Source organism: Pholcus phalangioides, unplaced genomic scaffold (assembly GCF_987345545.1).
Source record: "Pholcus phalangioides strain wild (caught in Gottingen) unplaced genomic scaffold, Ppha-v1.0 ptg000018l_1, whole genome shotgun sequence".
NCBI classification, from domain to species: domain Eukaryota; kingdom Metazoa; phylum Arthropoda; class Arachnida; order Araneae; family Pholcidae; genus Pholcus; species Pholcus phalangioides.
This window is the reverse complement of record NW_028301611.1, coordinates 18,323,782-18,349,686: the sequence shown is the minus strand read 5'-3', so window position 1 is coordinate 18,349,686 and position 25,905 is coordinate 18,323,782. Positions and strand designations below refer to the sequence as shown.

At 36.7% G+C, this 25,905-nt stretch overlaps 1 protein-coding gene across 3 annotated transcripts in view; it reads left to right on the top strand.

Annotated features, from left to right (window-relative positions):
* Positions 1-23,580, top strand: part of LOC149071791 (uncharacterized) — a 48,449-nt gene extending 24,869 nt beyond the window's left edge. The window contains exon 2 of one of the 3 annotated variants that reach the window (XR_016194568.1): positions 23,183-23,580. Coding sequence is in view for 1 of the 3 variants with exons in the window: in XM_089247733.1 (XP_089103859.1) it covers positions 23,183-23,363 (181 nt within the window). In the remaining 2 variants the exon portion in view is untranslated. The remainder of the gene's footprint in view (positions 1-23,182) is intronic. The other 2 variants (XR_016194567.1, XM_089247733.1) reach the window with 2 other exon arrangements.
* Positions 23,581-25,905: the final 2,325 nt, after the last annotated feature.

The following is a 25,905-nucleotide window of genomic DNA, read 5'->3' as shown; positions in this document are numbered from 1 at the left end:
GCACTTACAATCTGGTGAAAAGGAAAATTCAAATTTTTATTGAATACGTACTTGTTTGACTGGAAATGAACATTCCTCGCCCAAAAGTAATCGAAATAAATTTCCCTCATCGTATCAATATTTTTTCTGCTTTTCCCTCGTCGTAGAACATTTTCATAACAAACTACGTAAGCATGAACGGTATTAATAGTGACATCTTTTTATGCGGTCAAGTTAATACTTGTACTTACTTTCTGATTATCAAATAAAATTCCATTTTTATTGAATACGTAGTTTTGCGATTGGAAATGACAATTTCCCAAACGAAACTACTATAAAAAAATTTCCCTCATCGTATCAATTTTTTCGATTATTTCTCATCGTAGAATGTTTTCATAAGAAACTATGCAATCATGAACGGTATTTGATAGTAATATCATTGTGTGTGTCCAAGTTTATACTTTTACTTACAGGCTGATCATCGAACAAAATTCCATTTTAATTGAATACGTACTTGCTTCAATGGAAATGAAAATTTCTTACTCGAAATAAATTTCCCTCATCGTGTGAATTTTTTTCGATTTTTCCCTCTTATTGTAGAACATTTTCATAAATAATATCTAATTATGAACGGTATCAATAGTAACATCTTTATATGCGCCCAAGTTTACACGTGTACTCGCAATCCGGTTAGAAAAAGAAGTTCCATTTCTATTGAATACGTACTTGTTTGATTGGAAATGACAATTAATTTCTCACCCGAAACTACTGGAAATAAACTTCCCTCATCGTATATAAACACATGTATTTTTTTTTCTCCTCGTAGAACATTTTCATAACAAATTATGTAATCATGAACGGCGTTAATAGTGACATCTCTTGTATGGACCCACGTTTATGCATATATTTGCATTCTGGTTACCAAAGAAAATACCATTTTTATTGAATATGTACTTGTTTGACTGAATGTCTTTCAATTTCTTAAACGAAGCTACTCGAAATGAATTTCCTTCATCGTAAAATTTTTTCTATATTTTTTCCTCACCATAGAACATTTTAATAACAAATTATGTAATCATGAACCGTATTAATAGTGTTATCTCTGTATGCGTCAAAATTTATACGTGTACTTATACCCTGGTTACCGAGGAAAATTCCATTTTTATTAAATACGTATGTATACGAACGACGAACGCGCCGTTATATACGGAGAACGCAAAGGTCTCAATTATAACGAAAAAACGTTTATTAATGAGATGAAGCAACGGTACGACTGAATCGAGCCGATACAAAGTAATATCTGCCTCAAAAAGCGGGGAAAATAACATAGATAATAATTGTGTGATCGGTGCCATCTAGTGGTGACACAGAGAAAAAGAATAATTCGCGACCTCTGTGTTGTTGTATTCTGACAGGTCCTGTCAACTCCACAAGCTGAAAGAGAACGATTCAAAGAGGAATGTCGCAAACGGTTTCCCCACCCGTAAGTTACATCACCACAACTTTCAACGAATGCATTTTCAGAAGAAACATCCCAAGAAATATGTTCAATTGGTTTCATTGTTCAATTGGTCCAAAGTCTTTATTAGGGACGAAACTATGACCTTCTTTCTATCAAAACGAAGCAATAATTTTTCACACGCCTCTATGTATGTGGCTTCTGACACTGGTATGTGTTTGATCAGTGCCGCTGCATCACCCTCCAAGAGGCCCTTCAAGTAGCTGAATTTCTGGACGTTCGTCAAATGCTCGTTTTTGTGAATCATCGATTCGTAGAGGTCCTTGAAACTGTTCCAGTTTATATACGACCCTGCGAATCACGGAATGTTTATGCGAGGCAAATAACTATCTCTTACTTCAGTAATAGTAGAAGATGGTGAACGCGCGCGTGATCAACTGCGAAAGCACTCGTTTTTGTTCCGCCAGCTGCAGCAGAATTCTTTCAGTACGGGTGTCGGCTTCGGAAAGCTCAACCGCCGTCGTGGGCACCTCCGTCGCTGCAGCCAGAGCTCGTCTCAATTTCGATTTCGTTGAAAGATACTGCTCTTCTACCTGAGCAATTTCTGATAATACCTCGTACAAGCACTCGTCATGGGCAACGAATTCCTCGAAGACATTCTCGAGCCTTTCCAATCTGATCTTGATGTCCAAGTGGTCGAACTCGGCTGCGCTTTCGATGAAATGCTCGATTCTTGTGATCGAGACCTTAGATCTCTGCCACGATGTCCTTAGTTGTCATGATTAATTGACTACTTTATGCAGCGAGTCCCTCTTCGAGCGAAAAAATGTATACGAAAGACGAATGCGCGGTTATATACGGAGAACGCAAGGGTGTGTTAAACTTATAATAAAAAAACGTTTATTTATAGACATGGGCAAAGATACGACTGACTCGAGCCGATACAAATGAACATCTGCCTCAAAAGGCGGGAAAAATAACATAGATAATAATTGTGTAAGCGACTCCATCTAGTGGCGATACAGAAAAAGAATAATAGGAAATAATACAGCTACATACGCAAACAACGTACTTGTTTGATTGGGAATGACAATGTCTCGTCCGAAATTGATCGAAATATTTTCCTCATCGTTTAAATTTTTTTTGTATTTGTTCCTCATCGAAGGACATTTTCATAATAAATTATGTAATTATGAATTGTATTAAATTTTGTTTTTTATGCATTTTATTTGTATGCACACAAGCTGGTTAAAAGAAAAAATTCCATTTGTATTGAATGCGTACTTGTTTAATTGGAAATTACAATTTCTTGCCCGAAACTTCTAGAAATAAATTTCCCTGATCATAGAATACTTTCATAAGAAACTATGCAATCGTGAACGGTATTTGATAGTGAGATCATTCTATGCGTCCAAGTTTAAGTTTATACTTTTACTTACAGGCTGATTATCGAACAAAATTTCATTTTTATTGAATACGTACTTGTTGGATTGGAAATGCCTATTCCTCGTCCGAAAGTAATCGAAATAAATTTCCTTCATCGTATCAATTTTTTTTTCTGCTTTTCCCTCGTCGTAGAACATTTTCATAACAAACTACGTAAGCATGAACGGTATTAATAGTGACATCTTTTTATGCGGTCAAGTTTATACTTGTACTTACATCCTGATTTACCAAATGAAATTAAATTTTTAATGAATACGTACTTATGCGATAGGAAATAATTTCTCAAACGAAACTACTATAAATAAATTTCCCTCAACGTGTGAATTTTTTTCGATTTTTCCCTCTTATCGTAGAACATATTCATAAATAATATCTAATTATGCAACATCAATCAATCAATAGCAAAATCTTTATGTGCGCCCACGTTTACACGTGTACTCACGATCTGGTTAGAAAAAGAAGTTCCATTTCTATTGAATGCGTACTTGTTTGATTGGAAATGACAATTAATTTCTCACCCGAAACTACTGGAAATAAACTTCCCTCATCGTATATAAACACATTTATTTTTTTTCTCCTCGTAGAACATTTTCATAACAAATTATGTAATCATGAACGGTATTAATAGTGTTATCTCTGTATGCACCAAAATTTATACGTGTACTTACACCCTGGTTACCGAGGAAAATTCCATTTTTATTAAATACGTTTGTATACGAACGGCGAACGCACCTTTATATACGGAGAACGCAAAGGTCTCAATTATAACGAAAAAACGTTTATTAATGAGATGAAGCAAAGGTACGACTGACTCGAGCCGATACAAAACAAATCTGCCTCGAAAGGCGGGAAAAATAACATAGATAATAATAGTGTAAGCGGTGCCATCTAATGGCGATACAGAGAAAAAAAATAATTCGCGACCTCTGTGTTGTTGTATGCTGACACGTCCTGCAAAGTCAACTCCACAAGCTGAAAGAGAACGATTCAAAGAGGAATGTCGCAAACGGCATCCCACCCGTAAGATACATCACCACAACTTTCAACGAATGCATTTTCAGAAGAAACATCCCAAGAAATATGTTCAAGTGGTTCCAATGAATTAGAACGCCACTTTCTCAAATGGAAGTCAAGTTCTTTAAAAACACCGATAAGCTGCGGCTGCGAACAAATGTTTATAGCGCTTGTCAAATCATCACAACCGCATAATATATCGTCAACATACGTGTCGTTCTTAATGACGTCAGCAACAGCTGATAATCTCTCCTCACAGTTCAAGGCCATGTGATGCAATGATCTAGTAGCGGAGAAGGGGGTTGACGATGTTCTGTAAGTTACCGTGCATAGTGATAATTGTCCTGAAAATGCCTCATTAAATTCCTCTTCAGGGAAGAGAGAGTTTTCATGGGACACTGTAGCAATCTCGTCGGAACCATGAAGTGTTTCATCGATATCCAATTCAGAATGAAGACATATCAAATTAGCATTAGACTGACAGTTATTATTAGCTACATTATATTTTGTAGGGATCTTTCCTGACATTACCCAACTGAACAATGTATTTTGGGCGATGAGTGCACTATCGTTATCCCGTATTTGCCCTGGGCGTATCAAAGAGAAAAAATGCTGAGCTCCAATAATAATGTCAACAATTTTACACTTATCAAAGTAAACATCAGCTTATTTTAGAGAATCAGTATAAGAATTTACTTCATCCGAACGAACAAACTCAGTGGGCATTGGAGCCATTAACTTTCTCAAGATATACGAATCGATGTCAATATAATGATTATCATCATAGGTAGAATATAATTTTAAGTGGTACCAGCGTCCTCTAGTGGTACCAGCGTCCACAGCTGTCACTCCTTTCACAGTAAAGCGGGCATTTTTGCAGGGATATTCAATGCCTGGACACATGCTTCCCTGATAAAGGAACACTGAGAGCCCGAGTCGAGAAGTGCATGGATAATATGGCGATTACCCGACGTATCCAAAACACACACTTGAGCAGTGGGCAATAGCGCACAGGAAGAAACATTAGCGGAAATATTTTATTGCAACACTGTGGATTCATGCACCTTAGACGCGGTAGATACAGGCATATCCGATAACGCAGCGGTAACTCTAGTGGAAACAACTTTGTGCAAAGTCGAATGATGCCGCTGATCACATCGCGAACACCTGAACCGAACATTCATAGATCTTGTGAGAGCTGGAGAAACAGTTGAAACATAACTGTTTCTTGCGAACGAAGTTTTTTCTCTCGGCCACTGACCAGGACTTGAAAATGTTACACTTATGTAGCCCTCGAGGTCCGTTGCATGATGGGCAGCTCTTGACGATACCGCTAGGTGAGGATGTTGATTTCTGTGGTACCTTGATTCCGCTTGCTGACCTTTCAGGATTGAAGATCTCGAGGGCAACGCATCTTGAATTGAGGAACTCAAGGGAGTTTCCGAACTTTGGAAAATCTTCTTCGGCTGTCTTTTGAGCCCAAAGCTGTCGCGTTTGTGGATCAACTTTCTCCAGCAGGATTTGAATGAGCCAAGGGTCCAGAGTAACAGCTTCATCAGCAATGACACGCGAACTTCGAATAGGCTCATCAGAAGTATCGTCAATGCGTCTGAGTTTCGGCTCATCAGGAGTAGAAACCGGTTGCTGTTCGAGGAACGTCTTCATCAGGGACAAAATTATGCATTCTTCCTATCAAAACGAAGCAATAATTTTTCCCACGCCTCTATGTATGTGGCTTCTGACACTGGTATGTGTTTGATCAGTGCCGCTGCATCACCCTCCAAGAGACCCTTCAAGTAGCTGAATTTCTGGACGTTCGTCAAATGCTCGTTTTTGTGAATCATCGATTCGTAGAGGTCCTTGAAACTGCTCCAGTTTATATACGACCCTGCGAATGACGGAATGTTTATGCGAGGCAAATAACTATCTCTTACCTCAGTAATAGTAGAAGACGGTGAACGTGTCATATCAACTGCGAAAGCACTCGTTGTTGTTCCGCCAGATGCAGCAGAATTCTTTCAGTACGGGTGTTCGCGTCGGAAAGCTCAACCGTCGTCGTGGGCACCTCCGTTGCTACAACCAGAGCTCATTTCGATTTCGTTGAAAGATACTGCTCTTCCACCTGAGCAATTTCTGATAATACCTCGTCCAAGCACTCGTCATGGCGAACGAATTCCTCGAAGACATTCTCGAGCCCTTCCAATCTGATCTTGATGTCCTCGTGGTCGAAGTCGGCTGCGCTTTCGATGAAATGCTGGATTCTTGTGATCGAGGCCTTAGATCTCTGCCACGATGACGATGTCCTTAGTTGACATGATATGTTGACTACTTTATGCAGCGAGTCCCTGTTCGAGCGCCAAAAAATGTATACGAACGACGAACGCGCCGTTATATACTGAGAACGCAAAGGTTAAACTTATGATAAAAAACGTTTATTTATAGACATGAGCAAAGGTATGACTGACTCGAGCCGATACAAATGAACATCTGCCTCAAAAGGCGGGAAAAATAACATAGATAATGATTGTGTAAGCGGCGCCATCTAGTGGCGATACAGAAAAAGAATAATATGAAATAATACAGCTACATACGCGAACAACGTACTTGTTTGATTGGGAATGACAATGTCTCGTCCGAAATTGATCGAAATATTTTCCTCATCGTTTAAAGTTTTTTTGTATTTGTTCCTCCTCGAAGGACATTTTCATAATAAATTATGTAATTATGAATTGTATTAAATTTTATTTGTATGCCCACAAGCTGGTTAAAAGAAAAAATTCCATTTGTATTGAATGAGTACTTGTTTAATTCTAAGTGACAATTTCTTGCCCGAAACTTCTAGAAATAAATTTCCCTGATCGCAGAATATTTTCATAAGAAACTATGCTATCATGAACGGTATTTGATAGTGAGATCATTCTATGCGTCCAAGTTTATACTTTTACTGACAGGGTGATTATCAAACAAAATTCCATTTTAATTGAATACGTACTTGTTTCATTGGAAATGAAAATTTCTTACCCGAAACTACTCAAAATAAATTTCTTTCATCGTATAATGTTTTCCTATTTTTTCCTCACCTCGTAGAATATTTTCACAACAAACTGTAGTCATGAACTGTATTAATAGTGACATCATCATATGCGCCCATGTTTAATCCAATCATAAGCGTCTAGAAATCCGTGCACGGTGAAGCTGTAGTGTTCAACGAAAGTTTCAATGAAATTTGTGGTAAGGTCGACTTTCGTTTTTGATGTTGTTCATTTTTAAATGACAAGAAGGCTTCTAGACAGTGCCCATCGTGAAGACTTCAATCTGTAGCTACCTGGATTTCTTTTCAATTTTGTCCAATTATTTTATTTTAAGTTGTCAGCTCATTTCAAGGAAGGGTAAAATATATTTTCTAGCTCCTTAAAAAAGGAGAGAAACCAATTGACTCTCCATTCCCACAGACCAATCTCTCTTACAATCAGAAAGATAGAGCAGGGAAATTCAGTTGAGCAAGCGCTTCACGAGTTACTAACCATCATACGAAGTTATCATGCCAATAAGAGGCTTACCGCTATCATATCGTCAATATCAGGATAGATTTTGGTTTTTATTACGCCATCTATATCTATTCTATAATATAAAATCGCAAACTCGAAAAGGGTCCATTTCTATGCAAAGGAAATCGGTTACGATTGTTTTGGCTCAAGTTTTCATTTAACTCTTGAATATGCAAATACAAATACAAAGCCACAACAGGCAAAATGTCCAACGAGGAGGCTGAGAAAAAGAGGCCAATAATAAATATAGATGTCATATATTTAATAAATACAGCAACATTGAATTACAAACAATATATAAGTATATACATGACCAAATATTATACAATGGCTATAAAAAAATAGTTGTCTTATTCTAAACATGGATATCTTCTCCATTTACCCCAACATGTCTATCGTATTTCTTTTTAAACGCGTCAATTGTGTTACGATTTAGTATCTCCGGGGGTAAGCTATTCCATTTATCAACAATCGTATCAGACAAAAATTCCCTGTGACACATTAATCTCGCATTGTCCCTTACCAATCGATATCGGTGTCCCCCTGTAAAAGCAGTCGATTGGCGGTGTACTAATAATTCATGATCCAACCTATCCGTTCCGTTGCATGCGGTATTGCTTATTGTAATGCAGTGCTTATTGCGTGTCGTGGTGCATTGCGTATTTTAGTGCTTTACTAATTGCGATGCATCACTTATTGTGCTGTATTGCGTATTCTGGTGCATTGCGTATTCATATGCATTACGTATTGCAGTGCGTTCCTTGCTATTTTGGTTATTTTAATGCAGTGCATTGCGTATGGTGCTGTATTGCCTATGATGGCGCTTTGCTTATTGAGCTGTATTGCCTATGATGGCGCTTTGCTTATTGAGCTGTATTGCCTATGATGGTACATTACATATTGGGCTATATCGCTTATTGTGATGCACTATATATAGTGATTTACTGGCGTATTGCAACTGTTTTGTAATAACTAGCACGCTGAAATAACTTCACAGGGCTGGCGTCTTCGCCTTTTATTCACTTTGACGTAGATTTGCATACGGTTTCTTCTTCTTTCCCAGGTTCCATTTGCATATGAATGGTGTTTTCCCCCAATAAATTTCAACAGGAATGCCGTTTTAACGTTTGCGTAGCGGCCGTTCCGATACGCGCTAGCGCGTTTGCATTCCATGTTAGACCCTGCATTCTCGGATGAAAATTGTTTGTATTGGTGTGTACTTATCACCTCTAAAAGTTTTTCCCATCTATTTTAAACCACCCACCTGATGCTAAATTATTCAAAATTGAATTGAATATTTTCAAAATTATTTCTCATCAAATTAGTTTTCGAAAGCGCAAGTGTTAATAATTTTTCATTCCGAAAACAAGACATGAATAAAATAGGCTGAAGTATCTTTCTATTTTCTTCTTCTGGTTCGTGTCGTCGCTGAGAGAGTTTGGTCTGACCTCTGGCTCCAACATAATGCCATAATATGCGAACCAGTAATACTCTGATTATTTTAATCTTAAATATAAAAATAATGCCTGGAATTAATTAAGCCCGCAACCCATACGTAGAGGTTGCAACTACGAGAAATCGGAAACACGAGTCTTTAGGATGGAAACAAATACTGATTTCGACGGGCCCGTGCCAACTTCGTGGACGCCATCACCCAGGAGACGAGATGAACATATGAGGCCTAACTGATCCAACCTTTCTGAAGATCTCTGCAACTCGCTTGGACTAGCCACCTATGGACGATGTATATGGAATATGGTAATCTTCGGCCTACGTGCCTGTACTTCGCAACAGCTCCTAACTCGACGACCTGCAACACATCCGCAATAGAACTCTAATGTAGTGAATATACTTTTTTTAATTCAGGCTTGGCACGTAATTTTTTTAACGATAATCGAGATTTCACTAAGAAATTATAATTGCCGTCTGAAATGCAGTAAAAATGTATGAAGTATTATATGTCTAACTATAATTTTATAATTACTTAAAAACTATTTTCTCTCTCTCTTGACTCGTTTCGACTTGATTTAATTGTGTTTTGAGTTTATTTTGCCCTATACGATCACGAGCTCCCAACCAACTAAGGGGATGGCCTAACCTCCCCACAACAATTATATTCATTTGAACCATGAAGAATGATGGTGAACACTTTATTCATATGAATGTTGTATAAAAGTCATTAAAAGGCAAGGAACTAGTTATTTAGAAACAAAATATCAAGCGAAGTGTGTGTATTATAATAGTGATACTCCATAACTGGGAAAATCAATATATATTTCAAGAAAGACGCAAAAGATAGGCTTTTCATGAAATGTATTATTGACAACTTCAAAAAATCTTTCATCGCATTTAACAACAAAACAGATATTTTTTTCGTTTCCAGAGATTTTCCAAACATTCAGGCGATCAATCCGAGAAGTGGTCATTACCATTACAAGGAATTTCTTTTCCACTCATAACAGTACCCACTCGTCACGTGATATAATGCAGGAAACACCAAGCATCCCTATTTGCGCAGTCTATTTTGTTCTATGTATGACACTTTGTTCACGATGAAACTTACTTAAATCACAAACAAAATTTAAATCATGAGAAAGAAACCAAAAAATTCAAAAATTAGACATAAATGTCTCAGAACGTGGAAATTTAAAGGTTGAATGAAAACATTCAAATTTCCTTCAGTGCAAAACTTATTTTGTATATTTTCTTGGTATTATGTATTCTTTGAATTAGTGTTTCATTATCGGACGTTATTACATATTCGCTGTCGAAATTTACAAAGATAGAAAAGAACATATCAGATAGAAATATAAAAATATTTTTACTTACTACAGCTAAACACAAAAATATCACAAAAAATATTTACTAGAAATTTATTTATATATATATAAATAAGAAACTCATCTAAAGTTGAAGTTACTGTTACATCAGGAAAAGAGGAGGAAAGTAGTACATGAATCCATCAAATTATCATTATTATTTTAAGGGCTGTTCCACTGCATTGATTTTGATCGTTGATCACAGTTAATAATTTTAGTTAAGTTAATCGACTCGATCTCAATCGGATTAAAATTAAACTAGAATTTCCACTTATGTAAGTTAACTTTATTTACTTGACGAAACCAATTACATGTTAACCAATATGATGATTCTCGTTAAAACATTTTAAATAAGTGACCATATTTAGATATTCTTGAATCAATAATTTTCAACATTTTCGGGGATTGGAGAATACGAGTCGATTTCACGAAAACTGGGGAGGATTTCAGTTCCAAATTGAGTTTGTTTTGAGTTTTAAAAGAAAAGGTCAAAATATATTATCTCCAAAGTGAACATCGGTTTTGACGTTCGAAACACATGCCCCCCCCCCCCTGTACGGAAGTTGTTTACGCCTCTTAGTTATTTCCTACATATTTCAGTGGAAACAAGCAACAGTATAAAGATCAAAAGTGGTTTCGAAATCAGTGACTAACCTAAAATAATCGGTTTTCTTAAAAAGTAAAAAAAAAAAAAAACACAAGACTCGAAGACCCGAATTCAGAAATTCCAGGATGTGAGCAGAATATGAAACTGGTGCGCCACGATTTTTGTGTTTTCTGACGTTTCCCAAACATTAAAGCATAAGTAAAGATATCATTTGTAATGAAGGTTATGATAATTTAATTTAAAAAAATTAACATGAAAAATTGTGGTGGTGTTATTTCGATGAGGAAAGCTGAAAAAGGAGAGATAATGAATGAATAAGTCAAATTTTGATAGGGAGTCCATTTAATGTCATACTTTATTAAAAACATAAGAGACAAACATTAAAAATGAACAAGCGCTTGCAATAGCTCTCATAAGTGAGCTAGATGATTCGCCAACAAAATATCTAAATATACAAAATGAATATCACGAACACTATTTGATCAACAATGGGAATGTTCAATATTGAACCTGCGGATGTTTGATTAGGGTGCTCTGCTATGATAAAATTACTGTTAACACCAAATTTAAGAAATCCCAAACATATATAAAACCAATACAGACTAAATTATGACTTAAGGTACTTCACAAAAATGCATATGGAAATTGTGACCACAAAACAAATGTACGTTTCTCAGATCTCATTAATGTGAGAATACGTAATGTCTCGATTCAACTCGCGCGTTGGAAATCTCGCCGATTAGTGGATGATGCACGATCCAGGAACTCATCTTATTTGTTCAGCATATAGCCCCCACCATTCCAATAACATTGAAAACTGCGTTGGAGAGGCTGGAATCGAAATGCCCTGATTCATCTTGTATGTTGAACAAGGTCAATAACGTCAAAATATTCCCGTCGTGTAGACCAGCAAAATTCCTGGCCACCAGTTAGCAGACCCGACCTATGGGTACAGTGACTAGACTCAAAAGACGTAAAATCAGTCAGAGAACGTAGTAAAGAGTTTATTCAAATTACAGCATTTTTTCAAACGTTTAAGTAACATGAATTGTCTAGTATAATTAAAAATGCTGCCGATTGCATGTGACGAAAGAAATATTAACATAAATCAAAACTCAAAACGTCATTAGGTCAGATTAATACATGACTATCTGATTGAATGGAAATACTAGGAAAACCCAAGCTAAAACTAATTCACGGAGAGCCCGCTATACTATGACAGAAAAAATTAGCGGCCACTCACCACTAAGCGATTCATACTTCCGACAGAGATTCCTGAAAAGCCTGTTAGCTATGTATACTAAATAGGCGCCGCCTGTAAACATCTCGCGTAGATCTGGCAATCCATCGCAGTAGGGGGAAACATGATCTCGAGCTTAATCGACGGACATTTTTCGGAACTTAGAACTCTGCCATAGAAAAACTGGAAAAATCAGCGCGTCCCAGCCGCGAGGCCACTGCCATTCGAGGAAAAGGAACTGACAACCTCAACGAGAAGGAAAAAAACTGAGCGTCTGCCAAACTTCCCGGCTCTTTTAAATCCCAAGCAAAACAAGGGGAACAATAGGAAGTTATGGCGATTACAAATTTGCATACTTAAACAATTTTTCCATTTCACTTCCCCTTCTGTTTCTATTTGTGGACTAGACGACCCAAAGTCAAGTATAACGTATGTCACGGGGGCAAGCTTTTAAAGCTACCAAGCTGACTCATCACATAGCATCGTATTTCTGTATGAATTATTTCAGATAAAAATTTTTACGACAGTTACTATGTGCCAAAATTTATATTGTCACAAATTCGAAAATTCGCATTTTTACTAATTTTCATGAAAGAGACTAAATGTCAGCTTTTACCAACTCGACTTGGTAAAACCTAGGATTTACCACTCTTCGGGCTTTCACCGTAACATATGCATCAATTTAGAACAATTTTGCCTTGTGATCATTTCAGACATGTAAAACATGACGTTTCAGACATGTAAAACATGACGTTTCAGACATGTAAAACATGACGTTTCAGACATGTAAAACATTCCTTAACAATGGTTTGTCACTTCTTTAACGCTACCAGTATATGCATGAAAGGTTATGCCTTGCCAATTTTTCAATCCTCCTAGTAATTGAAGATGACCCCGTCAGAGCTGGGCATAATCCCACTGATTGGTCCATTGAGATGACCTGTTTAAAATATGGTCAACTCTAATAGAAAGTCTATTATGACGTCCCTGTAATCTCTGGTTGGTTAGAAGGAGGGGAACGACCTTTTCACATAAAAATGTGGGAATTTCTAACAGCGCCATCTGATGTAGTGGCGGAAATGTGAACTTTCCCGTTCAACCGATCCGTTCATTAGTGCGGAATAAAATAAATTTTCGATTGCACCGTGAGACTTGCAAATATATGCTAAAGCATAGTTTTTCGTAAACTTTTTCTTCCATCGCCCATTCTTCAGAATTTTTTTCTCTCATCGTCCCCCCCCCCCCCACAACTCAAGAGAACCCATAGGATCCCATGTTAAATCTGTAGCTTCTTTCTTCCACCTGCTCCATTCCATCACCCTCCATGGGACGATATTGCCCACTTTGGGAAACACTGTGCTAAAATATGAAGTATGAAATTTAAAAATAAAAAGTTCGGTTCTCACCAGTGGCTACAGAAAACATCATCGATAGAGCAGCGAAGATAACAAGGATTGTAGCAAGACCGAAGTTCTTCATGATTTTGAATTTTCAAAAGCAAATCTTTTCAAAAAGAAACTGATTTAAAACTCCCAAACATGGAGCCTATTTATAGGAATTTTAGAGGCGGAGCATTGCAATCGTAAATATATGAGGTGGGTTATCAGTGATTCTTTTGACGAATCGGGGGGACGGAATCGCCGTTCCGATTGTTCAGATGGTTTTCAAATCCAATGATAATGCTTTTGTTCTATGTACCATCATATTTATTTCGTTAAGTGTCCGCCCACAGACGAATGATATACTATGATTCTGCGGTTCCAATCGAAGGTGAGATGAGTCATATGAGACTAAATATCGAAGGATGCGCAGTTGTTATTACCGCTGATCATCCATTCCAGGTGGTTGAAGTAGAAGTATTTGTTCAGGCAGCCACGGGGAAATTTAATGGCACGTGGAGAAGTTAATACGCCATCGATGCTATGCGATTGCTTCTCTTCGAATAAGAAGCACAAGCAGGGCCTAATACAAGGGTCTTCAACTCATGTCCCACCAAGCTTATTGCTGTGGCCCACCTACCATTTTTAGAAAATAGTCAATTCAGATTCAATGAAAATGTTGAGCATTTGATACATTAAATGGGCCGCGTAACGATTCCGGGGAAATCCGGGTCAAAACAGTTTTCAAGGACTATGATTCCATACGGGCTACATGTGACGAGAGGCCAAATTCGGCATCGAACAGGTTACATCATTAGGGAATTTACAGAAATTCTAAAAAAGCACATTGATGAATTTGAGAGTTATTTAAAAATGATAATTCCATAATCGATGAAAATTTATTATTAACCAAAAAAAGTTTCAGAATTACTGAAAGAAATGATTTCAGAATTATTGAGAATGATTTCATAATTATTGAGAATGATTTCATAATTATTGAGAATGATTTCAGAATTATTGAGAATGATTTCAGAATTATTGAGAATGATTTCATAATTTTTGAGAGTCATTTCAGAATTGTTAAAAGTAATAATCCGAGAAAAAAATATGAATTTTTTCGAACGAAATGATATTGATAATTTATGGGAATTTAAAGTTAATGAAAAAATAATTTCAGAATTATTCGGACAAATTGCAGATTTAATAAAAGAAACAATTGATCAAAAAGAGTAAATTCATTTAATAAAGGAGGTTTTATTATCATTTTCAAATAAATAAAAAATCAAATTTAATGAAATAAATGAATTCAGTGTGAATAAAAGTGTTCAATAAAATTGAAGAACCCTTGTTTAATCCGAAAGAATACCAATGTATGATTTTGTGGCCCCGCGGTTTCGTGGAAAGTTCGATTTGGCCCGTAACGTCTGAGAGGTTGAAGACCCCTGGCCTGATACTTGAGTTGAATATTGCTTTGATGGATTTGATAGAACAGGCTACGGAGAATCTTTTCCAGAAAACTGAATCCACTAATCGTAACAAAAAGAGATTCACTCTATAAATATTAATAAACTTAAAAAGTAATATTATAATAATATTAAGTTTATTAATATTAATAAACTTATAAAATTAATTTCGCTGCACATATAGAGATACTCTTTTCCCAGTATTTTAACTATCCTTTCATTCTCCTTCGCTTTTGAGTTGAAGTCTTTTGTGCACTGTCTGTTCTGCATATGACCGTGCTTTAATTCGATTCACACATATATTTGTGAATAATATATGTAATGGCACTTGCGTCACAAAGAGGGGGGGGGGCAAAGCCTAGCAGGGATTTCTCGACAACGTTGAGTCAAAAATCCTGATGTAGCTGATACTGGCCCTAAATCCAGTCCTCGACTGGCGGGTAATTTCGACAAAGTCCAGTGGGTCCTGCTCAGTCAAAGCCACTTATCTTCACGTCCATGTCGGTGCCCCCCAGGATCTCGTATGCTAAGGCAGCGAGACTCGGACGAAGAAAGTGGTAGCTTCTTTCCTTGTGCGATCAGAAGAACTGGAGGAACCCCGTGGGGGACAGAATGGGGTCTCAGAGGATGACTGCAGTAGAGGGTACAGGTGAAAAACTGGGTTTAGCGTTTCCTGGTCCGCCAGGTAGTACAGGGGCCCGAACCCTGTATAGCCAACAGAGAGATTGCTCTATCAACTGGTGTATAATCCCGCTCGTCCTGTATTTCCAGTTGGCACCTGGGTGGGATAATGCTGGACGATGCGGGGGGGGGGGGCTCTCCCGAGGCCACTGCTGCATAAAGGAAACTGGGGTTAGCTCTAGGAAATCTCCCTCGAAGGAAAACCAAGGACACTGGTCACACATTCTTTCTACAAATAGACCATGAATTTGGGCAACAATGAAAAAAGAGAAAAAAAAACGCTGGATGTCAATCCCCAATGCATTAAACCCCTGCACCAGAAGGAGAGCTGGAAGCGGGAGTGGAAACGAGAGCCGAAGTATCAGCGGAAGCACTTGTGGGAACACCCGTGGAAGCACAAGAGGAAGCCAGGAACCCTGCTGTAGAGAAAAATCAACTTCTTTCGGCTAGCAAGGGCGGGGTGCATGTGTGGTGTAGCAGTAGTAGGTAGGGCCTCCAAAAAATGGCTCGGGGATCCATGATGTTCTTAAGTCAGCCAGCTCGTTGGGCAATTTGCCTGTTGTGGCGTTGTATTTGTATTTGGATGTGATGTCAATGCTCACCACACAGCGTGGAGCAGCTCAGACATAAACCAAAGAGGAGAAACGTTATTAGAGCTCCTCATGAAAACAAATCTGGTTTGGGCTAACCAAGGGCACGCACCAACCTTCCGTACACGTAATCGGGAAGAAGTTATTGATCTGATCCTGGTCTCAATAGATATTGCAAACACGATCAAGAGATGGAGGGTCAGCGATGAACCTTCCTTATCGGATCACAGGTTCATAAACTTCTGCTACGAAGCATCACTTATTCCCACTTTTTTTCGGAATTTTAAAAACACAAACTAGAATCTTTTTAAAAGAAACCTGGAAAGCCAGCTCCACACTCTCGTCAGCCCTGGTGACGAGATCTTAAGAGCAGATGACTTGGACCACCATGCTTCCACTCTGACAGAGGTGATCAGGAACTCTGCAAATCAGGCGTGTCCACTCAAGCCTGACAAATCCAAAGTCTACTCTAAAAATTGGTGGTCTAAAGATCTTGAACTCTGGTCTAGCCGAACTGGTTCTACTTTTTGAAGCCGGGGTCGTCGTACACATTCAATGTAAGGCTAGTTAAGTGATAATTGTAATCACGGACACAACGATGATCCCGATCAAGGCTTTCCCGGTATCTTCACGGCTAAAAAATTTTCTCTGGGCCGTTACAGCGCTATCCTTTGACACGTCTTGCATAACTCTGTACTTATCACGATCTCCACTGGAAGTGGCAAATGCTAGCGGGAATTCAGCAATTAATATGCTTCATTATGAAAAATCGACGTGGTCTTTCTACTGATAAACTGTATTTACGTTAAATATATATTGGGTATGAAAACCATGTCTCTGACATGTCTGTGGTCACTCAATACTCAATGAATATTTTTTTTAATAACTCGTTTTTGAACAATTTCCATTACTTAATAAAATATTCATTTCCTGCTTAATACCGTTTTATGAAATATCGACGTTAAATAAAACTTACATTTCTGCTGAAAATATTTCTAATGTTTATCAATCCGGGAGGTTACTCCGGCTTACGTAATATAAAATATTATATCTATGTTTATTCGAGTTTTTTTTCATGAATTTTACGTTTCTTAGCAGACATTGTTACCACGAGACGCATGGTTTTTTGAACAGTGATGAGAATAAGACCATTGAAAAGGCTAAAAATAAACTACGGTATCCGATATGATGGGTGCCAACTAAATTTTAAGAGTGACATTCTCCACGACATTTTAACTTTTATTCTTTCTCACACCAATTTTCTCAGAAGCATCTTCACGTGTGTATATTCAATAAAATAATAATACTTTTATAAAAAAGGGATAAATAACATTATATAAAAAATGATAAAAAACTTTAAAATGTGATAATAACGTTATGAAAATGATAAAAATGTTAAAACTCATAAAAATGATTTAAAAAAATAATCCACAAGAGGAATTTTTAGCCAGCAAGACTTCAACATGAATGTCCTTTTTTACTGTTTCTAAATCGCTATTGAACACGGTATATCGCAAAGTTCAAGATCTTTAGCCCACCAATTTTTAGAGTAGACAGGATTTGTCAGGCTTGAGTGGATACGCCTGATTTGCAGAGTTCCTGATCACCTCTGTCAGAGTGGAAGCATGGTGGTCCAAGTCATCTGCTCTTAAGATCTCGTCACCAGGGCTGACGAGAGTGTGGAGCTGGCTTTCCAGGTTTCTTTTAAAAAGATTCCAGTTTGTGTTCTTAAAATTCCGAAAAAAAAGGGAATAAGTGATGCTTCGTAGTAGAAGTTTATGAACCTGTGATCCAATAAGGAAGGTTCATCGCTGACCCTCCACCTCTTGATCGTGTTTGCAATATCTATTGAGACCACGATCAGATCAATACCGTCTTCCCGATTACGTGTACGGAAGGTTGGTGTGTGTGCCCTTGGTTAGCCCAAACCAGATTTGTTTTCATGAGGAGCTCTAATAACGTTTCTCCTCTTTGGTTTATGTCTGAGCTGCTCCACGCTGTGTGGTGAGCATTGGCATCACATCTAAATGTCATGCTTATATTGTGATGTTCGCCGTATTCTACCAGTTCGCAGAACATTCGCCGAATTTTGAGATCATAGGCCATATAGACTGGGCAGATCATGATAGGGCGATTCTTCTTTAGTCCATTACCCTTTATCAGAACTGCGACAACATCTTTTCATGTGAATTGTGGCAGTGCCCAGGCATGGATACTTTTGGAAAGGTTCACACATGCTCTTGGATGAAACCCCGTTCCTTTCTTAAAGAAGAGTTGGGAGATGGGTAGACGGCCCATAATCATCCTGTTTCTGACCCACGATCTGATCCTGTTTCAGAGCTACAAAATGATTATGGTTGCGAAAGGATTAAGGTATTAAAGGTAATTAAGGGATAAATAAAATATTTATAAAATTAACAAAAAATATAAAAAAAATGACAAAATTATTGATGTCAAATATTAAATAAACACAGAAAAAACACATGCAAACACAATATATATATATATATAAGAGAAACTTCTTAATTTATGATGAAAAATGTAAGAGAAACAAGGCAATTTTACTTTCCCATAAAATTCCCAGATTTAAGGAAATGAAATGATTTTTTCAGCTGTTTTCATAAAGTACTCCTGATATCACACTATAAAAATAAATGGGGTTTTTTTTATATATAAGTTATTCTTCTTAGAATATTTTCATTTTTTTCACATATTCAACAAAATGGGATACATGTCGTTCTTTTAGTTTTTCATAGATTTCACAGAGGTTTCCGAGAATTCACCTAAACGTTGCGCTAGTCAACAAGTTAATTTGTTCTCCCACCCCCAAACAAGAGCGACAATAGAAAAGTTAGAAAAGGCAGTATGGATACAGATGATTTCAATATCAAAGATGGATAGATGAAACGAATACAGAGATGTTTGGTTTATCGTGTATGGATGAGATGAATAATGGTTTTTCAAAACTAAATCGTTCAAATGGATAGTCATTCACGTAGTTTTCGAATGATGTTCAATGATGTTTCGTCGGGGTTTCTTCCTGCTATTTTTCTAATGCTCATTAACCTATTGCGTGAAGTTACACCGGCTTTGATGCTATGAAATATTATCGCTGTATATTTCTTCGAGTTTTTTTCGTGAATTTTACGAGTTTCAGCAAAATTACATCGGTACTTGATAACTCTCATATCGAATTGCTGAACATCAACGCGATCACGAAACCCCCATGTCATTAAATACACAATAATCCTTACCCATATGATCGTTCATGCGGAGAGTTATACTTTGATTTAGACAAAATTTATCACTTTAAATTCACTTTGAACGTACAAGTCTGATAAAAAAAATTTATCAGCGCGGTCAAAAAAAAGCGCGAAAATAAAATTTAAAAAAAAAATAAAAATAAATAAATCCGGTGGCGCCATCTAGGGGCGGAAATGAGTAACTTCACTTCTCGTGGTGAAGCGGCGCCAACACTACTCGTGTTCCATGTATAGTGTTATTTGCTAATCATTATTTCTTCGATACGTAGAAACAGACTTTTCTGTTTTCTTTAAAAGTCAGGTGTGCAATCATATAATCATGCAGAAATCCGATTTAGATAACCAAAGAATATAGATGCGACGCCAACTCTTGTTTGATCACTAGATTGCTTCTGACGTTATTGTCCCTGTTTATTCATCAGCTCGATTCAAGATTTTCCTCGAGCCACATCAAGGTGTTAAAACAAGAATACGCGTGTAGAATCTCTGAATAAGAAGTCGTTTTATCCCATCAAAAAAAAAAATAAAAAAAAATTGCTGTATAGCCTATACGTTCCCGGCCATTCATTTTGAGATAGCGCATATGAGAAACATTCGTAACGCGTATCACTGGCTAACCACAGATTTGATTTCTTTCTTACGCCTCGTCTTGGTTAAATTTTATCTCCTCTCTGTCATACACACACAAAGAAACTGATTTTACGGGATCATTTTTGGAACCTTCTTTAATATTTGTTGATTTTTAAAACTTCTTTTTGAATTGGTTATAACGGATTTCACATTTCGTTATACCGAAGAAATAAGCAACTTATTCTTCCTATGCAAACTTATTTAAGGATTAGAAACGTTTTCGTTCCAACCGAGATTTTTGGTACAATGGTATTCGTTAAAACAGGATTCGAATGTATTTTGCTGTTTATTAAGGAAATGAAATTTTTACAATACCGTTCGATATCGGAAAACAGGGTAACATACAGTTACACAGAAATCACGCCGAGCCGAAACCGCTGAAACTCATAAAACATGGACAGAAAATTTGTTTCGTGACGTAAAAACCATAACTAAGATGGGGAATTTCGAAATTCGAACCCTAATGGTGGAGGGGGGGGGGGAACCATGCTGGGGTTCAAAGGTAATTGTTGTAGAGAAATCAAAGGTAAGGTTGAGAAATCACTCCGAACAGAAACGCTTGAAGCTATATTCATGAAATTTGGTCAGAATTATTGATTTGTGCCGTAAAGGTAAAGTAAAAAAAGTTGTTTTTGCAATTAAACCCTCAAGGAGGTCATGAGGAAAGTTCAAATGTGACAGAGAAATCACGCCGAGCCGAAACCACTGAAGCTGTATTTATGAAATTCGGTCAGAAGATTTATTTCATGACGTAAAGACTATAAAATAAGAAGGGGTTTTTCGAAATTCGACACCAAAGGGGGTTCACACGCATAAGGGGGATTCAAATGTAACAGAGAGAATTAACACCGAGCCGAAACCACTAAAATTCATTAAATTTATTAGTTTTAAGAAGAGTTTTGAGAAATTAAGAAAGTTTTTCCTCAACCCATTAGCAGTTCAAAGATTGACATTCATGAAATTTGCAAGTAGTTTTATTTCGAGACGTAAAGATCTACTAAGAAAGTTTTTTTTTTTTTTTAATTCGACCCCAGTGTGGGTCATAAGGGGGTTCAATAAATTAGGGGTGTCATATGGAGAAATCACGCTGAGTTGAAACCGCTAAAACATTATTAAATATGAAATAATTTGGTCAGCATTTTTGTATTGTAATATAGGGACTCACCACGAAGCGATTTTTAAAAAATTCAACCTCCGCAGGGGAGGCGGGTTTCAAAGGTTATATGGAGGAAACCATCACTGAGCTGAAATTGCAAATTCCATAAATATTAAATTTACACAGCATAAAATTTTATAATGCAGATACCTACCAAGACGGGAATTCTGAAAATTCATCCCTCAAGAGAGTCATGAGGGATTCAAATGCTATAACAGAAAATGATCGCTGAGTAATTTTCAGGTTACCAAATCCACGGGAACGAGCCGCTATTAACAGCTAGTTTTATATGTGTAGTTAAATAAATTCTGATTATTTTGTAATTTGTCGGAGACAGTTTCAAAGCTGGATTTTGGTAATTGTAAAAAATATGAAAATTGAGGATTCCAGAATCGATGAAAGTTCAGGATTCTGGAATTGATGAAAATTCAGAATCCCAAATAGGGGTCATTCAAGTATTACGTCAGCATGGGGGGGGGGGTTTGCTGACTTTTTATGACAAGGGGGGAGGGAGGTTTGAAAGTTGCTCACGTCATCAACCACCCCTTTTTAAAGATATGAAATATTCTAAGCTGCTGACGAAATTTTGCTGACGGGGGGGGGGGGGTCTAAATTGGTTGGAAATTTGCTTACGTAATACTTGAATGACCCCATATGACAAAAATTCACGATTCCGACATCGCTGGAGATTTAGAATAATTGGAAGAACTATTTATAGAGCAGAGGAAAATTGAGAATAAATAAAGAATATAATTCCAGAATTGAGAAATGTCGAAATAAATGATGAAATGTGAAGATTCCGAAATTGATAAAAATTCAAAATCCCAAATATGATGAAAGTTTAGGTATCCGGAATTGATGAAAATTCAGGATTCCGAAATGGATGTAATTACAGGATTCCGCAATTGATGAAAATGCAGATGAAAAAATATGATGAAAATGCAGATGAAAAAATATGATGAAAATGCAGATGAAAAAATATGATGAAAATTCACGATTCCGCAATTGAATAAAATTAAGAATTCCAAATATAGTGGTAATTCAGAATTCCGCAATTGAAGAAAATTAAGGATTGCGTAATTGTTGATAAACAGTGATAATTTCTGTCGTCCATGATCACATGATCTCCCTCCGAAAGAAATTCTTAGGAAAGTAATAAGTGAATAAGTTATCGTGTTGTGAAATTTCCCTCTAAACCTGTTCTACTTCCATCTTGAACATAAAATCCTGTGATAAAATGTAACAGGATTTTGTTACGAAAATGTTCTGCAGGCGTCGCACCCAAACAGGAAGACATTTTAAGACCAGTTAGGAATCTTTTTATTTGTATTAACGAGTTCTACCATTAGACGTCAAAAATGGTTTATGCTTTGATCATCGATCATTTTTGTCATCCCACGGTCATTTTCTGCACAGGAGGGCTAATAAGACTGGGACCTACAATTTATTGCCGATTACGCGAATAGCATCTGTTTTTTTTTTGTTTTGTTTTATGCTTACCGAGAAGTTGGTTGGTTAACAGATTTCGATGTACGAATACCTGCGGTACCAATCTTTTCCTGTAGTCATGTCATTTTCTGTTTGCATCCCGTGTGGCAGGAAATTTTCTGACAAGAAGATCCGGATATCGAACTCGTGACATTTCTAAACATCCTTTGGTACTTCAAATGAGTGTCTTATCGATCTGGGCTACCGCGCCCATGGTTTATGCTTCGTATAATTCAGAGGATATGAACGTTTAAGATGTTTCGTTGATGTAAGTTTACCGTTTCAGAGATGTAACATGATCGATATGATAGAGTAAATACAATGATGGATCAACGTCGATAGTTACATGAAAATTGTTTTTTGTTATTAAAAATAGAATTTTTTTTTTCTCATATTTATGTAAGTTTCATCTTTTTTCAGAAACATTGAGTTTTCCACGAAGGACGAAAAGGAAGAAGAGAGGAACATGGATGTCATCTACATTCAAGACGGCAAATTATTAAAATGTCGAAATTATTCAATCCAATACTGTATCCGAATACCCTCTCCTATCGAATGCTCTTATTCACCAGAATACTCAATACTCTTATTGCTCAAATGACAAAGTAAATTAAATTTCAGATATAACTCAGATTGCTGTAGTCATTGATTGTTGTTTTTTCTTATTAACGATCTGAAAATGTTTTGTCTACATTTACCACATTTACTCGATTGCTAATGGATCGTGATTTTTAGAAATACCAAATACAGTGGCACCTCGGTTTTCGTCAAAAATCCGTCCGAAAACAATCGGCGAAATCTGAAACGACGAAAACAAAGACAAGTATTTCCATATGATTCAATGTAAATCCAATGATTCATTCTAGACACTCCAAAATAATTCCAAAAAAAACACATTTTGTAGAGAATAAATGTAGTGTTTAATACTAAAGCCAATAAGAAATTTATATAAAATGAATATAAAAGACTAATGCAAAGACTGAATGAACACAACATGTAATTAATAAATTTTTATAGTTTTGTAAAAACTCTTCTTGGCGTATGGAAGACGGTGAAAAGGGGGGAGAGAGAGGCGTAGATATTATTGTTTGTAAGGGGAGTTCCCCTCCATAAGGATCTTAGGCATTGAAGCACTATCTAGGGCCACTTCCCTTCTTAGTCTTTTGTCACTATGACACAGCTTCAGAGTCAGTGGACTCATATCGCTCGTAAAAGCTGTCCCACAAGAAGTCTGTCTCTGCCGCCTCTATAAGATTTGCCTAAAATAGGGCATGACACCTTCTTCTTCGAAGGGATGCTGGCTCTGGATTCTTTCTTTGGTCCTATGTAATTGTTTGGCTAGACGAATTTGGTCGAATTTCGAAAAGAAAACTTTCTTAGTTGGTCTTAAGTCATGAAATAGAACCTCTGGTGAAATTTCATGAATTTCAGCGGTTTCGGCAGGTGTAAATAATTTTTCCAGATTAACAATTGTCTCTATCTTCTTTTCTTCACGTGTTTCCTTATGCGTTAATCGTTTTCAAATTATATGCAACAAGTATATTTTTAATTATTTTATGTTTTTCAGGATGATTAATAAATATTTTTCTTTTTCTATATAAATAAACAGGTGACGCAAATTTTAAAATATCATTTAAAACATGTTTATGATCATTATTTCTAATATTTTATTATCATTTTTATTAATTCTTTCTTTTTAAGATGTCTATTGTTAAGATGTAATTGGTTAGGAATACTTCTAAGCTAATAAAATGTAAATGTACTGAGTGTACTTTCTAGATGATTAAAGTTTACTCCTTCCATTTATTTTGAAATAAAAAATTGTTGGCTCGTACAGTTGGGCATATACTAAATTTATTTACAAGGAGAGGAACAGAAATTTACATTGTTAAGGAAAAAATCATGCCTACACAAAGCAACACACACAGCATGGACGACATCGCAATTCGCAACTACTTCATCGTTCGAACAACTCTTGAACTCTAATCGCTACGACATCACAGGCGAGACCTAAATTTTACGGGGTGGTCGGCCTTGACCGTTACAAAATGAGATTTTTTTTATTTCTTATTTGTAGGTCAGCATTTTTATAAAGGGTTTTCAGAAAGTTACCTGCACCCGTTTATTATGATAATTACTTCTTAACTGTCTCTGCTCGTTAGCAGAATACATTGTTTATCACAATTACGTTTTCTATAATTATAAATACTCTTCCAAGTTCTGTGGATACTGTTTCTATGACTACTTTCAATTTTACGAACATAAAATTCTTCAAATGGTTTAACCTGTTTGCAGTATGTACAGTCTTTCTCCATTTATTAAGAGGTATTTTTTTGAATCCTTATAATTACTTAAAGTAATTTAAATGAAAGAAACTACTTGAGTTATATAAAAGGTTCCAGGGGTTACAGCAATGAATTATTCTCCAACCAAAATAATCTTCGTAATCAAGGAAGTAAATAAAAATTCAACCTCCAAAGTTCGTAATCTCATTTCCTTTGAGATAGTGAATAGTAATTTTATCAGGGTATACGGAAAATTCACTGCCAACAATTCACCGCCGGAAAATTCATCGACTAACAATTCACCAACAACAGTTCGATGCGAGTCAGAAAGCGAGGGAGTGAGCGATTGAGTTACTGAGTCAGTGAGCGAGGGATTGAGCGAGTGAGTGATTGAGTGAGCGAGCGAGCTACTGAGTCCATGAGTGAGTGCGTGAGCTACTGAGTCCATGAGTGATCTAGTGAGTAAGTGAGTGAGTGAATGATCTAGTGAGTGAGTGAATGATCTAGTGAGTAAGTGAATGAGTGAATGATCTAGTGAGTAAGTGAGTGAGTGAATGATCTAGTGAGTAAGTGAGTGAGTGAATGATCTAGTGAGTAAGTGAGTGAGTGAATGATCTAGTGAGTAAGTGAGTGAGTGAATGATCTAGTAAGTGAATGATCTAGTAAGTGAATTATCTAGTGAGTAAGTGAATGATCTAGTGAGTAAGTGAATGATCTAGTGAGTAAGTGAATGATCTAATGAGTAAGTGAGTGAGTGACCTAGTGAGTGATCCTAAAGATATGGCGGAAAGTTTTAATAATGACTTTATTAGAAGAAATTGAGATGATACGGAAGAAATTACAAATTGCTGTTGCACA